This window comes from Canis aureus, chromosome 24, assembly GCF_053574225.1.
Source record: "Canis aureus isolate CA01 chromosome 24, VMU_Caureus_v.1.0, whole genome shotgun sequence".
Classification (NCBI taxonomy): Eukaryota; Metazoa; Chordata; class Mammalia; order Carnivora; family Canidae; genus Canis; species Canis aureus.
Window position 1 is genome coordinate 30,120,207 of NC_135634.1, and position 13,371 is coordinate 30,133,577.

Here is a 13,371-nt window from a genome sequence, read left to right on the forward strand (position 1 = left end):
CCCTCTGCCTATGTCTCTGCCTCTCTCTCTCTCTCTCTCTCTCTGTGACTATCATAAATAAATAAAAATAAAAAAAATAAAATAAAATTATTTCAAGGAGATAAAATTTAAAAACCAGGATTTTTTTTTAAGTTCACTAGCCTAGCTAATACTTCATTCCTTAGATACATCAAGTGTCAAAAGTTCTCAGTATAAAGAAGTGAAAAGTATTTTTGATGCAATCATCAGTTAAAACTCCTTCCTTCCTAGCCAGTAAAGACTTGTTACTCTTTTCTCAAATCTATAATGAATAATTTCTTCAACAGACATTTTCCAAATCAGTCTTTTTATTTGCATTATTGCTCTTTTTGTGGGTAACTTTAACCAGACATAGTTCTAGAGTTTTAGGAGTTAAAAAACAAAAAACAAAACAGAACATGAGGCCAACATCACTCTCCTCTGTGAAAAGTAAAGATACAAGAGCTGTTTCCTACCACGTTTCCTAAAGAAAATAAAGTCAACAGAAGCCTATCACCAACAAATTAATATGCTCAGAATTACTTTTGAATATGCAATCTTACAGTTTTAGGGGATCCTTGGGTGGCGCAGCGGTTTAGCGCCTGCCTTTGGCCCAGGGCGCGATCCTGAAGACCCGGGATCGAATCCCATGTCGGGCTCCCGGTGCATGGAGCCTGCTTCTCCCTCTGCCTGTGTCTCTGCCTCTGTCTGTGTGTGTGTGTGTGTGTGACTATCATAAATAAGTAAAAATAAAAATAAAAAACTTTATAAAAAAAAAAATCTTACAGTTTTCCTAACTAATATGAAATTTGAGTAGAGAGTTTTTCCTGAAGCAGGAAACAGAGGACTTAGTATGAGTTAAAAACTCCTTTCTCCTTCCCCAATGACAAAGCCTTCTGCACCATACTATATAAAGGAAGAATGTGTACTTTATTAAATTCCTCTCAACCTTCTCTACTTCAAATATCTCAATCATGGAACTCCCAAGAAAAATCTACCTAAGTGTTCAAAGCACAAAATAAAGCTCAAAAGAATACCGTAGCTAAGATAGGGAAAAGAATGAAAGAATCCAACCATCATTTTTTCTAGTATTAATGGGACACTGAGATTTCAAAGAGGTGTACACGTAGAAAATACCAGTAAGCAGATGAGATTTTAAAAAATAGTAGGAAAGGGCACCTGGGTGGCTCAGTGGTTGAGCATCTGTCTTTGGCCCAGGCTGTGATCCTGGGGTCCTGGATCAAGTCCCACATCAGGCTATCCCCAGGAAGGCTGCTTCTCCCTCTCATGTCTTCTGTCTCTCATGAATAAATAAAATATTTTTAAAAAAATAAAAAATAGGGACGCCTGGGTGGCTCAGCGGTTTAGCGCCTGCCTTTGGCCCAGGGTGTGATCCTGGAGTCCCGGGGATCGAGTCCCACCCACATCGGGCTCCACGCGTGTAATGGAGGCTGCTTCTCTGCCTCTCTCTGTGTGTCTCTCATGAATAAATAAATAAAATCTTTAAAAAAATAAGTAAAAATAAAATTAAAAAATAGTAGGATAGTGAAAGTAGGATGGTAGATTTTATTATTCGCTTACTCTCCTGACAGTTTCAAAACACTTGGGGTGGGGGTGGGGGGTAGAGGTACATGGTATTTCACTAAATAAAAGGCAAAAGATAAGAGAAGGGCTGTATCTTAATTATATTTTATCTTCAGCACCATCCTTTCAAACCTGCCCTTAAGCTTTCACTGGTCTTTCCTACTTTCCCTAACTCTGAATCTTTCTACTCTTACATTGTGGCTTGGTGGTTCATGTAAATGCTTTTTTTTTTTCCCTCCGGGAAAAAAAAAAAAATAGTATTGATTTGCTTAAAAGTATGGAGGGAAAGCATTATCTTGCTTCCTAATAACAGAACTAAAGATTTATCTATTCCTCAGACTGACAGCACACCACTGAAGCCTAGAAGCAGCCTGAAAAGCAAGGAGGTAAACCATCCCTCATGTCAGTCAGGGTCTTTGTTCCCTTGCTCTTGTGGTATCGGCTTTGCAAAGTCACCCGATTCCTACTAATAAACCTAACAGGTCTATCAAAACTACTTTTCATAAAATAAGATTTTTGTCTGGATACTTTTTTTTTTACAACAGTCATTTTTAGAGCTGTGGGTCTTGCTCTGCTGCTGCCTCTGCCCCAATTCAGGAAGGGAACCAAAATTCAAAATTTGATTTTAATTCTGGGCAAAAAAAAAAAAAAAAAAAAAGGACCGCTTTTATTGGGTGGATATCTTTCAACTTCAAATCTATCCCATCTGTAAATTCATGGCCTGCGCTTTTGTTCTCAAAAAAAAATAAGAAAAAAACGGGGGGGGGGGGGGCTGTGAATTAAAAAAAAAACAACAACCCTCTTTCTCCTACAGAGGAGGCACCTAACTCCAAGACTCCTGAAATTTAACGAGCTTCTGGGAAGATTTTAGAATGTCTTGAAGTGTTTTTACAGCACCTTTAGGAGAGGCCGTCTATTAATTACCCAGCAGTACCCTCACGGCAAATACACATTAGCATAAACGGGGGCAGCGGGGGGGAAGCCTCCGGGAGGGTGTGCACACTTTGGAAACTGACAGGACTGAGGGGACAACTTTTGGGCACTGGAAAGAAGAGGTCGGTCAAACGCTCACACCACAGCTAGGCCAGCGGCGACCCTAACGTGGGTCCCGAGCCGGCCCCACGCGCCCCGGAGCCCTGGACGCATTGTCCTCCCCCCGCCGCCGCCGCCGCGTCCTCCGCCCCCGCTCCGGCGAGCGCCACACGCCCCCGCGGCGCCGGCCCGAGGGAGTGGGCGCCCACCCCACACCCCCTCCCTCGCCTCGGGTTTGGGCCGGGGGTGGGGGGTGGGGGGTGAGGGGGACGGCGAGGGAGCCGCGGTCCACACTCGCACAGGTTGCCCGGCGCGGGTTTAGGATGCAGAGGGTCAACACCCTCCCCGGCGTCTGCCCGCGTCTGCCCACCTCAGCCCGCGCCGCACACTCGGGTCCTCCGCACCCCGTCGGCCCGCCGCGGCTCCCGGAGCCCCTCCGACCACCCGCCGCAGCCTGGCGCCGAAGGCTTTTGTTTTGGCCGCGACGAGAATCACGATCCCTGAGGAGGAGGTGCCGGAGCTGCTGGTGGCTCCTCAGCGCTGCGCTCGGCAGCGGAGCGGGCAGCCGCCGCGGCGCCTCCTCCTTCCCCACACGGCCCGCGCCCCTTTTCCAGCTAAGCCGGACGGGGAGCCGCACGTCTCGTCGCTCACCTCACACCTCAGGGCCGGGCTCCAAGGGCGGCGGGGCGGGGGGGTGCTGCAGGGCCGGCCCCCGGGGCGGCCGCGAGTCCCTCAGGTAAACCCCAGCCAGCGCGGACCGACAGCGCGCGCCGCCTCCGAGCGACCGCGAGCGTTCGGGAGCGCCGGGGCGCGCGGCGCGGGGAGCGAGCGCGCGTGCGCGCGCACACTCACGGCGCAGGCGCGCTGCGCACCCTTGGCCGAACGCTCCCATTTTGAGGCCCGCTGCGAGGTGCCGGAGCTCCCTCCGCCGGGTTCTTCTCCGCCTCGGGCGTGGGGTGACACCTCGCGCCGCCCTGCCCCGGCGGAGGCCTTTCCAGTTCTGGAAATGTTATTCTAAAATGCACGCAGCCCTGTTTGCAAGGCCCTCCCTGCCCTGCTGAGATAGCGCGGCGACTCTCCTCTTTAAAGCCTGGGGTGGGGGATCCCTGGGTGGCGCAGCGGTTTGGCGCCCGCCTTTGGCCCAGGGCGCGATCCTGGAGACCTCGGATCGAGCCCCGCGTCGGGCTCCCGGCATGGAGCCTGTTATCTCTCTGCCTCTCTCTCTCTCTAAGTCTCTCTTAAAGCCTGGGATGCTCTCATTGCAAGGGAAGGGATTGGAAGTGGTCATGAATCGGGTTACATATGTCGAGGGTGACCCCGGGTGCAGATAGGAGTAGGCATCTGGCCTGTTGCAGGTCTTCACGCTTGAGCAACAGACGGGCTACCTGCCTGGGAACAGCTTCATCCACGTTGTCAACACAGTGCACAGGGGGAGCTTGTGGTCATTGGTAGCATTCCCCCATCCTTTTCTCCATTAGGAAATGTCTTCCCTCTCTTCCTCTACCTAAATCATTTCAGAGCTGAAAGAGTTCTTAAAGATGATCTAAACCCAATCATTCATTTTTTCAGATGAGGAAAAGAATGCTCTGAAAGGTGAAATGACTTACCCAGAGTCACGCAACTGTTTAGTGGGGGGAAAAAAAAAAAAAAAGCCAAAGCTTTTTAAAATTATTATTTAATTATTTTTATTATATTTTAATTTATTTATTATTATTTATTATTTTTATTTATTATTATTATTATTATCCTGTTTTACCTGCCTTTGTTTCTCTTTCTCTCTTTGCAAGCTAGAATTCACAGGCATCATTTTGCTCTGTTGATAGCTACGTGGGACCTAAAGGAATATTGATCCTGTTGCACAACAGCATGAATGTTCCTGCCACTACTCAACTATACACTTAAAAGATGGTTAAAATGGTGAATTTTATGTTAAGTGTATTTTATCACAATTTTTAAAAGGTGCTCCATAAGTGTTAAATAATGAGTATGGAGCTTTGATAGTCACAGTTTAACGTCGGATGGTGAGGTATGGGGAAAAGCATAATAAATGAGCTCTGAAGTGAGCTCTCAATTTTCTTAGTAAATACCTATGCAGTGATAGTTTGTTGGTGGTGGTTTTTTGTTAAGATTTATTTATTTATTCTTGAGTGATGGAGAGAGCTATAGGCAGAGGGAGAAGCAGGCTCCATGCAGGAGCCGGATGTGGAACTCAATCCCAGACCTAGGATCACGCCCTGAGTCAAAGGCAGACACTCAATAGCTAAGCCACCCAGGCGTCCCTTGTTTTTTGTTTTTGTTTTTGTTTTTTTGTTTTGTTTTGTTTTTGAATAACACTGATCCTTCAGTTGATTCTAAGTGTCATGTTGAGCCAACACTGCCTCCACTGAGGGTGGGTGAGGAGGCAAATAGCATATATGAAAATCTGCATGTGTTCGTTATGTAGTTCCAGATCCCTTATACCTGCAGAACCTAAAGATATGCAGCTAGATGTATTTTTACACACCATTCTGTGAAAACTGTCAGACATAGGACATATCATAGCTCTCACATGGAAGGGTGGGAGTGATGTAGAAATTATCAGTGCATGTATCAACATGTTTATATCTCAAATATAACGTTGAAAAAAGCGAACTACAAAGAAAAAAAGCGAACTATGAGATAGGTAAATTATGGTATCTCTTTTAAAACACCTGGCTGTATTGTTTATGAGACCAAACATGTATATATAGAAAGCATAAAAAATGGGCAAGTAGGCTACACACCAATCCATAGATAGTGGTTACCTCTAGAAAGGCAGGAGGATAATGAGATCTGGAAAGTGTACAAAAGGGGCTTCAACCGTTAATCACACACAAAGCAAATGTTAATATTTTTTAAATTTTTGATGGGGATAAAGGGTATTTCTTATGTAGTCTCTAAATTGTTATGTTTGAAGTATTTCAGACTTTAAGCTGGTGTGCTCACTATGAACATTGACTGATGTCACTTCAGATCAGGGCAAAGGGAGCATCTGCAGTTAGATGGATGAGGTGCTGGACCAGAGGACACCCAGAGGGTGCTGGTTGAGAGGAGAGTCGACATGGCACTTATTTTCAGGTGTAAAATTACTGAAATTCAACAGGGATAAAGTGAGATGGTTTCTTTTATCCCATATCCCTTTCATTTAATGTTATAACCCCCAATAGAAAGTCTTTAATGAGTGGGAACTTCACAGAGAGACATAGCACTCAAGCAGCATGTTGTTAAAACAGGTCTCTTTCTGGATGAACTCGTTTTGAAAGCATAAATGTTAACTGGTAATACTGTACATGGTAATTTAGCGTTGTATCTACTACCTCCCTCAGATCTCCATCCCCCACCAAAGGCTTTGTTTATTCGTTTACATACAACCTGATCGTGTGGAAAAACCACTGGGCTGGAATTCAGACAACCTAGGTTCCAATTTCAGTTTGGCCAAGTACAGATCCTTTGTTAACTCAAGGAAAGCAACAATCTCTATGAGCTTCACTTTCCTTTTTCAAGTTGGAGATATACAAATGCTGCCTATCTCAAAACTATGAAACATAGGTTTACACTGAAGTTGGGAGGAGAGCATATTCTTATCTGTTTTTGGAAGCATAAGATAGTGAAGTTTGGGGATTTTTTGTTTTTTTCTTTTTGTTGTTACCTGCTGCCCACAGGAACTCCTTTATATGTACCAAAGAAGCTCCGTCTGGAATTTTGAATTTTTGGTGGTTCTCCAGTACTTGTTTGTAGTTCTATCAACAACAGTTAACAATGTGGGTCTTATATTAGTTATTTACACATTGCATTTTCCAGTCTTTCTCATCTTTTTTATCCTTATGTTCTCACTCTGCCCCTAATTATATGATGGGTGCTCAAGAATTTTAAATGAGCCCGGTCTGTAAAATTTTCCAAATTTGGAGTTATTCTTATTAAGCCATGCCATCTGCTGGTTCCCTGGTGTATCTGTCAGTCAGCCCGAATTCCTGCTGAAATTCACGTTGAAGCATTTGTGAGTTTGTCAGTTAGGCAATTTCCCCATGTCCTTCCACTTCCTGCTGCAGGTGCTATTCTTTTATTGAACTAGTCTCGAGTTGTTGTTTTTTTCCCTCCCACCCTCTTTTACCTGTTGGCCACTCTTAAAACCCGGAAAAGTGGAATTTACATTTTGGAGCTCGGGAATGGCCAGAGAAATGTAATTGGGCATGCTCAGTAGGTTGCCCTCATTTGGAACACAAATATGTCTTGAGTGTTTGTCAGTGCTTCTAAGTGTCCAGATTGGACGCATCTTTCTTGCGGCATTATATTGGGAGATTGCAGCCCCTCCCACCCTCTTGGCACTCGGGCTTTTTTAATTTTCTCCGTGTGCCCAATTTTGGAGCCAGCCCTCCTGAATCTCTTGACCAATCAAGAGACCACACATTGTTGCCTAAGAGACCCCGTATGCCAGAGAAAGGATCTATAGATGGTGATTGGACTACTGGAAGGAAGGGTGGGGGCTGGACAGAGTCAAAGAAAAAGCTGCCATGGCAACACCAGCGCTTGAGGCTTGAAGAGGGAGGTGAGCTGAAAGAGGTGAGAGCAGTGGGCAGTGCATGAAAAAGATGGAGACTCTTTACAGAGCTCCACTCTGAGATTCTCCTGGGCCTCTCACAAATCTTGTTAGTGCTCCTGGGGATTACATTTTGCTCCCTTTCAGCTGCAATTTAAGTGCCAGATGCTTCATACTTACGAAATTAACAACAGTTAATTATTTCTGTGCCTATCAGACACTAGCTCTTTGGATCTAGTGTAGTTTTTGCTTTGCTCTAATTAGTTGAATATAAGATGAATTCATCTTATATATATGGTTGAAATCTAACCATACCTTGTTTCCTGATAATTTTCTGATAATATTATTTCCTTCTCTGATGATAAGGCAATGCACAATGTGTGTTGGCAGAGAAACTCAATCCTATTTTGGTCTGTTAATTCCAAATTAAAAATCCAATAATCCTGAGTTTAATTCCAGTGTTCAATTCATAATGTTCTGAGTTTTATCCTACCTTTGTATTGGTTTTAATCTTTAAACTGCTTCTTCTCCACTATTGTGTTCATTCAGTCAGTTGATTTAACAAATATTTGAGCACCGATTATGTAGTGCTGGGATTAGGATTCAGGTGAGCAATGTAAGAAAACCACATGAGCAAAGAAGCATCAGAGTTCTGTACTAGTTGTTTTGTACCAAAGTTCCATGTGTCTGGGTGGATAGTGCGTGAAGGGAGAAAGAGTGGGATGAGGCTGAAAAGGTAGATTGAGGAGAAAGAGTGGGATGAGGCTGAAAAGGTAGATTGAGGTAAACTCATAGTGGACCTAGACTTCCATGCTAAGGAGTCTGGTTATGTTGTAGCCATCAGAGAGCCTCTGAAGGTTTTTGAGCTGAAAAGTGGTACAATCAACTGGTCTTTTTTTTTTTTTTTTAAGATTTTATCTATTTATTCATGAGAGACACAGGCAGAGGGAGAAGCAGGCTCCATGCAGGGAGCCTGACATGGGACTCAATCTCGGGACTCCAGGATCACGCCCTGGGCTGAAGGCGGTGCTAACCCGCTGAGCCACCTGGTCTGCTCTCAACTGGTCTTTAAAAAAAAATATTTCCCTTAGTAGAATGGTGGTTTCCAGGGGCTAGGGGATGTAGGGAGACATTGATTAAAGGGTACAAACTTTCAGTTATAAGATGAATAAGTTTTGGAGATCTAATGTCTAGCATGGTGACTGTAATTAATAATATGTTTTATACTTGAAAACTAATAAGAGAGAGGAGTGCCTGGGTGGCTCAGGCAGTTAAGCATCTGCCTTCAGCTCAGGGCATGATCCTAGGATCAAATCGCACATTGGGCTCCCTGCTCAGCGGGGAGTCTGCTTCCCCCTCTCATTTTGCTATTCCCCCTGCTTGTGCCCTCTCACTCTCTGTCAAATAAATAAATAAATAAAATCTTAAAAAAAAAAAACAAAGAAAACTAAGAGTAGCTCTCATGTGTTCAACATACACAAATGCTAACTATGAGAGGTGATGGATCTGTTAAATACCTTGATTGTAATAATTTCACAATGATTACATTGATACATATATCAAATTGATACATATATCAAAACATCAAATTGTACACCTTAAATATATACATTTTTTGTAAAAAAAAAAAAAAAAAAAAGGGCAGCCCCGGTGGCACAGCGGTTTAGCACCGCCTGCAGCCCAGGGCTTGATCCTGGAGACCCTGGATCAAGTCCCACGTCAGGCTCTCTGTATGATGCCTGCTTCTCCCTCTGCCTGTGTCTCTGCCTCTCTCTCTCTCTGTCTCTATGAATAAATAAGTAAAATATTTTTTTAAAACCTTTCTTCCAGTAGACTGCATGCTTTATTAAAGCAAAGACTCATATTTGTACCCCTAACACAGGACTAGTAGGTCCTTAGTAAAGTCAAATAATGGTGACAGTGTGGGTCTGAAAATGAGATTGGAGGTTTGTAACCCCTGAAACTTCACCAGAGGACCCATCCTTGCTGTTGAATGTGGAACTAGAACCATACCTTGGGGGTTAAGGCCAAAGACCCTCTTTTTTCCTTTTCATTTAAAGGAAAATTAAAGATCAGCATTCAGGGACAGCCATTAAAGAGGAAAGAGGTCACACAAAAAACAGGAGCAAGCTTTCTATGTGGAAGGAGAGGAAGACAGCTTGCTTTGTCTTGGTGACAAAAAGTGGGGACAGTTATTTCTTGTGTATGTTATATAAAAATTCTGTCTTTGTAATAATCCTGAGTGTGCTGTGAACATGTGTGTACATGCAGGTATGTACACTGCACATCTTCTGGAATGGGAAGAGGAGGAAAAAACCCACAAAAGAATAATGACGAAGGCAAGGGCAGGACAGCCCCATTTGAATGCTTCAGCAGAACTGTATTACCAAGAGAGCTGTTTCTCCTGGCCAGCCCCATCTCCTGAAAACCAAGTTGATTGAAGAAAGGCTAATCAAATAATTTCTAGCTTTTAGGAACCAGGAAAAGGAAAACAGCCAGTGCAGGACCTTAGGGAAGCTCAAGAGAAGCTATTTTGTCTTCATTCAGAAATTGTGCCTAGCTTGTTTCCTACACAAACTGAAAAGTTCTCAGCTTACAGCAGGAGTTTTTCACCTGGGCTAAGCAAAATTTTGTGTTAACGTGCATTTTTCTAGGGAAAGGATTTATAGCTTTCATCATGTTCTCCAAGAGCTTTATGACCCTCAAAAAAAAAAAAAGATTAAAAACAACAACTGGTTTAAAGAGAAAAAAGGTCAAACATAAGTAAGAACAATGCAAAACAAAAAGAAATAGGTGATTTTTTAACTGAGCAGATCTAGGCTCAAAGACCATGCTTTGTATCTTTAACTTGCCCACTTGCACATACTTTTATAGCTGCCAATTAACAAAACTGTAATGAAATAATTTCTTATACCTTTTGCAAGTTGGCTCACATGTGACTCAGATAATTAACTGTTAGAGGTTGGGGAAAATGTGAGTGCTGATGTGAGTCTTCTTTATACCAGTGGAGTGGTGGCAGGAGGCAACTGCCAAGAGGGAATTGTGTAATGATGCCCCTGTAGTTTTCAAACATTGGCTTTATCTTCTGCTATAACTCAAACCCAAGAGAGAATATTACCTGTCAAGTGAGAGCCTCAAAGATTTCAGATCTAGCTTTCGGGGAAATCCCATATCAGCCAAAAAGTAATGTGTGTGTATGTGTGTGTGTGTGTGTGTGTGTGTGTGTTTAATTGTCTAGTTTTTTCTTCTGTAGAGTAGTCTTTGGAGCCCATAGAACAGGCAGGCAAGGTTGAACGTCTCAGTGGTTGAATGTCTGTCTTTGGCTCAGGTTGTGATCCCCAGGTTCTGGGATTGAGTCTTGCATGGGGCTCCCCGCAAGGAGCCTGCTTCTCCCTCTGCCTATGTCTCTGCCTCTCTCTCTCTGTCTCTCATGAATGAATAAATAAAATCTTAAAAAAAAGAAAGAACAGGCAGGCAAGCCCTGGCTCTCTTGGTCACGACCACTGCCTTCTGATAGAAACCCACCTTCAGAGAGGAAGGAAGGCAGAAGAAAGCAGATACTCTGAAGATATATATTGAAACTATCATCAACCCGTTTTAAATGTTTTCCACTTTAAATATTTTGTTATGGCTCTCTAATAGGTTTTGAGGCACCCTGTAAATGACAGAAAGTTCTAGGAAAGGTTACAGGGAAGTTACTAGTTATTGAGACCATCCATTTGTCAGGCCTTCTGCTGGACCCATTTTCTCCAGTCTTTGAAACAGTGGTTGGAGGTAGATGCAAATAGATTAAATGCTCAGATAGACTGAATAATTTGCAAAACATTATACAGCTAGTAGGTTTTAGAGCCAAGATCAAACCTGTATAAGGTTAAAAGTTTTATAATTTTTAATGTTAGCAAATGTAATGTTTGCAATGTAAACAAATAAGCAGAAAGAGGAAATTTATTGCAAGGATGTCAGGTAGCTCACGAAATGAGCAAGAAGGGACAAGGGGCTTCTGAGGGGTAAGGCAGCAGGAGCAATTTGACAGAACATCAGTGCTACTGTGAACAACGACCTCAGCCGTCCAATAAGGATGAGCCAGTGTCAGTCCAACTGGCCTAGCTTGGTCTCATAACCATGTCTTGGCTGAGGAAGAGGAGGCCACCTTGATTAACCAAATGAGTAGATTTTAAGCACTGAGGGCAAAGTAATTCTTCATGAGAATTAAAGTGTTTTAATTAAATGAATGTAGACCTATAGTGGGCATTTAAAAAACAGCACATTTCCCCTAGTAAAACCAAATCTATCCATCTCTAAAGGCTTAGCTTTGTCCATTACACCATTCTACTTCTTAAATATGGTATCAAGCTAGAACCCTTATTACTTAGATATCAGAAAGAGGGGAGGAAGAAAGACACAAGGGACTGGGATAGAGTGCTTTCTGTCGCACTATGATTTTATAAATTAAAATACTTATTTCTGGCCAGTACAGTATATTCTAGGTAGGAGTGATTTAAACAGATCTGGTATGATTTCTAATTCCACAACCTACTGTCTGTATAAACTTAGGCAGGGTATGTAACTTCAATGAGCTTCATTTTTTCCATACATAAAATGAGCTAAAACCTACCAACTCTTCAAATTGTTATGAACTTTTAGCATGGATATAAAGTGCCTGACCTATAAAATGCTCCCAGTAAATGTTCTTCCCCCCAATTCTCTCTGTCAACATACTAAAAGATGGTGTGGTGTTAGTGCTTTCAATATTCTGAAGATTACATGATTCATTTCTTCTGATAGGTATGATTTTTCTTATGGAAGGATATTCAGTTATTTTATGATGGCATTTGCACCTCCAAAATGCATAGATGGTCCCAAAATGCAGACAAAGATGAGTACCTGGACACCCCTAAACCATCAGCTTTTGAATGATCGGGTAAGTGACTGGAGCCATTTTATCCATTGCATCCATGCCTTAAAGAAAAAAAAAAGTATTAAAATGTTATTTATCAAAATATGAACAAGAATTGTTTAGGATTGTTGTAATTGATTAAAAAGCAAATGGAGGGATGCCTGGGTGGCTCAGTGGTTGAGCATCTGTCTTCGGCTCAGGGTGTGGTCCCAGAGTCCCAGGATAAAGTCCCACATCGGGCTCCCCTTGAGGAACCTGTTTCTCCCTCTGTCTGTGTCTCTGCCTTTCCCAGTGTCCCTCATGAAAAAAAAAAAAATCTTCGGGGAAAAAAGAAGCAAATGGAGAATTAAAAAAAAAAAAAAAAAACTTAGTTGAGCCCTTGCTATGTGGGCAAGGCTGGCAGTAGACAGGATCCCTGACCATGATGAAAATGTGTTAGATTTGTTCTTTCCTCACCCATATCTACTGTCACTGCTCTTCTCTCTTTCATCCCAAATGCTTTTCTCTTCCATCACTGATTCTCTGTTGGAACCATCAGGAATGAGAGAGGAAAGGGTTGTCTGTGAGGAGTTCTCAAAAAAGATTTTCTTGCTAGAGTTTCAGTTACTGGATAATGCTGCATATTTAACCAAATAAAATGAATAAATCTCAATTGATACTAACATTACTCAGCTACGCCTAAGAAGTTTATTTCCTACCTGCATTCCGGGAAATCACTAATAGAATGCACCAAAGGACTGCAGAGATGGGAAGCTGAGTATCATGCTGGTGTGTGAGACTGGCCAACCTCTGGGGATTTCTATTCGTACTTCACTTAAGGGCAGAATTTACCAACAGGTCAGTGAGCTCCTATAGTCAATACCTATTACAAGGACCACACCTAGTTGTCAGTAAAATACAATCAACATCAATAAAACTGACTTGATTATCTTGCTCCTATACACCAGTTCCTCCTTCTGGTAAAAGGCATCACTTTACACCAAGTCACTCAAGCCAGAAATTATCCTTCTCCATGCCAGCTCTGGATTGGTTTTCCCCAATTTACATGCTAATAACTTAGTCTGTTACTTATGGCATAGAAGACACTACTCTTTCACAGGAAAACACAAGATTCTTGGGTCAGAGACAAAAATCTCTGTTACAGTGCAGCAAGCAGCAGGAGCACCACATTTGCATTGGTTCTTCTTGCCTGCCTTTTTCTCACAAGAGTGCTCCAGAAGGCCCAAAAAAATACTACACACACCATGGGTTTACTTCACAACTAAGAAACAGTGAGCCCAGGGAATCCACTGCTTTTATACTAAGC

General features: G+C 42.8%; 2 protein-coding genes across 12 annotated transcripts in view; one reads left to right on the plus strand and one right to left on the minus strand.

Annotated features, from left to right (window-relative positions):
* Positions 1-3,413, minus strand: part of FZD3 (frizzled class receptor 3) — a 106,663-nt gene extending 103,250 nt beyond the window's left edge. For 4 of the 5 annotated variants that reach the window (XM_077868701.1, XM_077868700.1, XM_077868696.1 and 1 more), the window contains exon 1: positions 3,265-3,413. The gene's annotated coding sequence lies outside the window, so the exon portion shown is untranslated. Of the gene's footprint in view, positions 1-2,983; positions 3,235-3,264 lie in introns of those variants that run through there. The other variant, XM_077868697.1, reaches the window with a different exon arrangement.
* A 3,410-nt stretch (positions 3,414-6,823) lies between these two features.
* FBXO16 (F-box protein 16) overlaps positions 6,824-13,371 on the plus strand; it is a 62,269-nt gene continuing 55,721 nt past the window's right edge. For 2 of the 7 annotated variants that reach the window (XM_077868711.1, XM_077868710.1), the window contains exon 1: positions 6,835-7,191. In XM_077868711.1, coding sequence (XP_077724837.1) covers positions 7,060-7,191 — 132 coding nt within the window. In that variant the 5' untranslated portion in view covers positions 6,835-7,059. Of the gene's footprint in view, positions 7,192-11,953; positions 12,090-13,371 lie in introns of all 7 variants that reach the window. The other 5 variants (XM_077868706.1, XM_077868707.1, XM_077868705.1 and 2 more) reach the window with 5 other exon arrangements.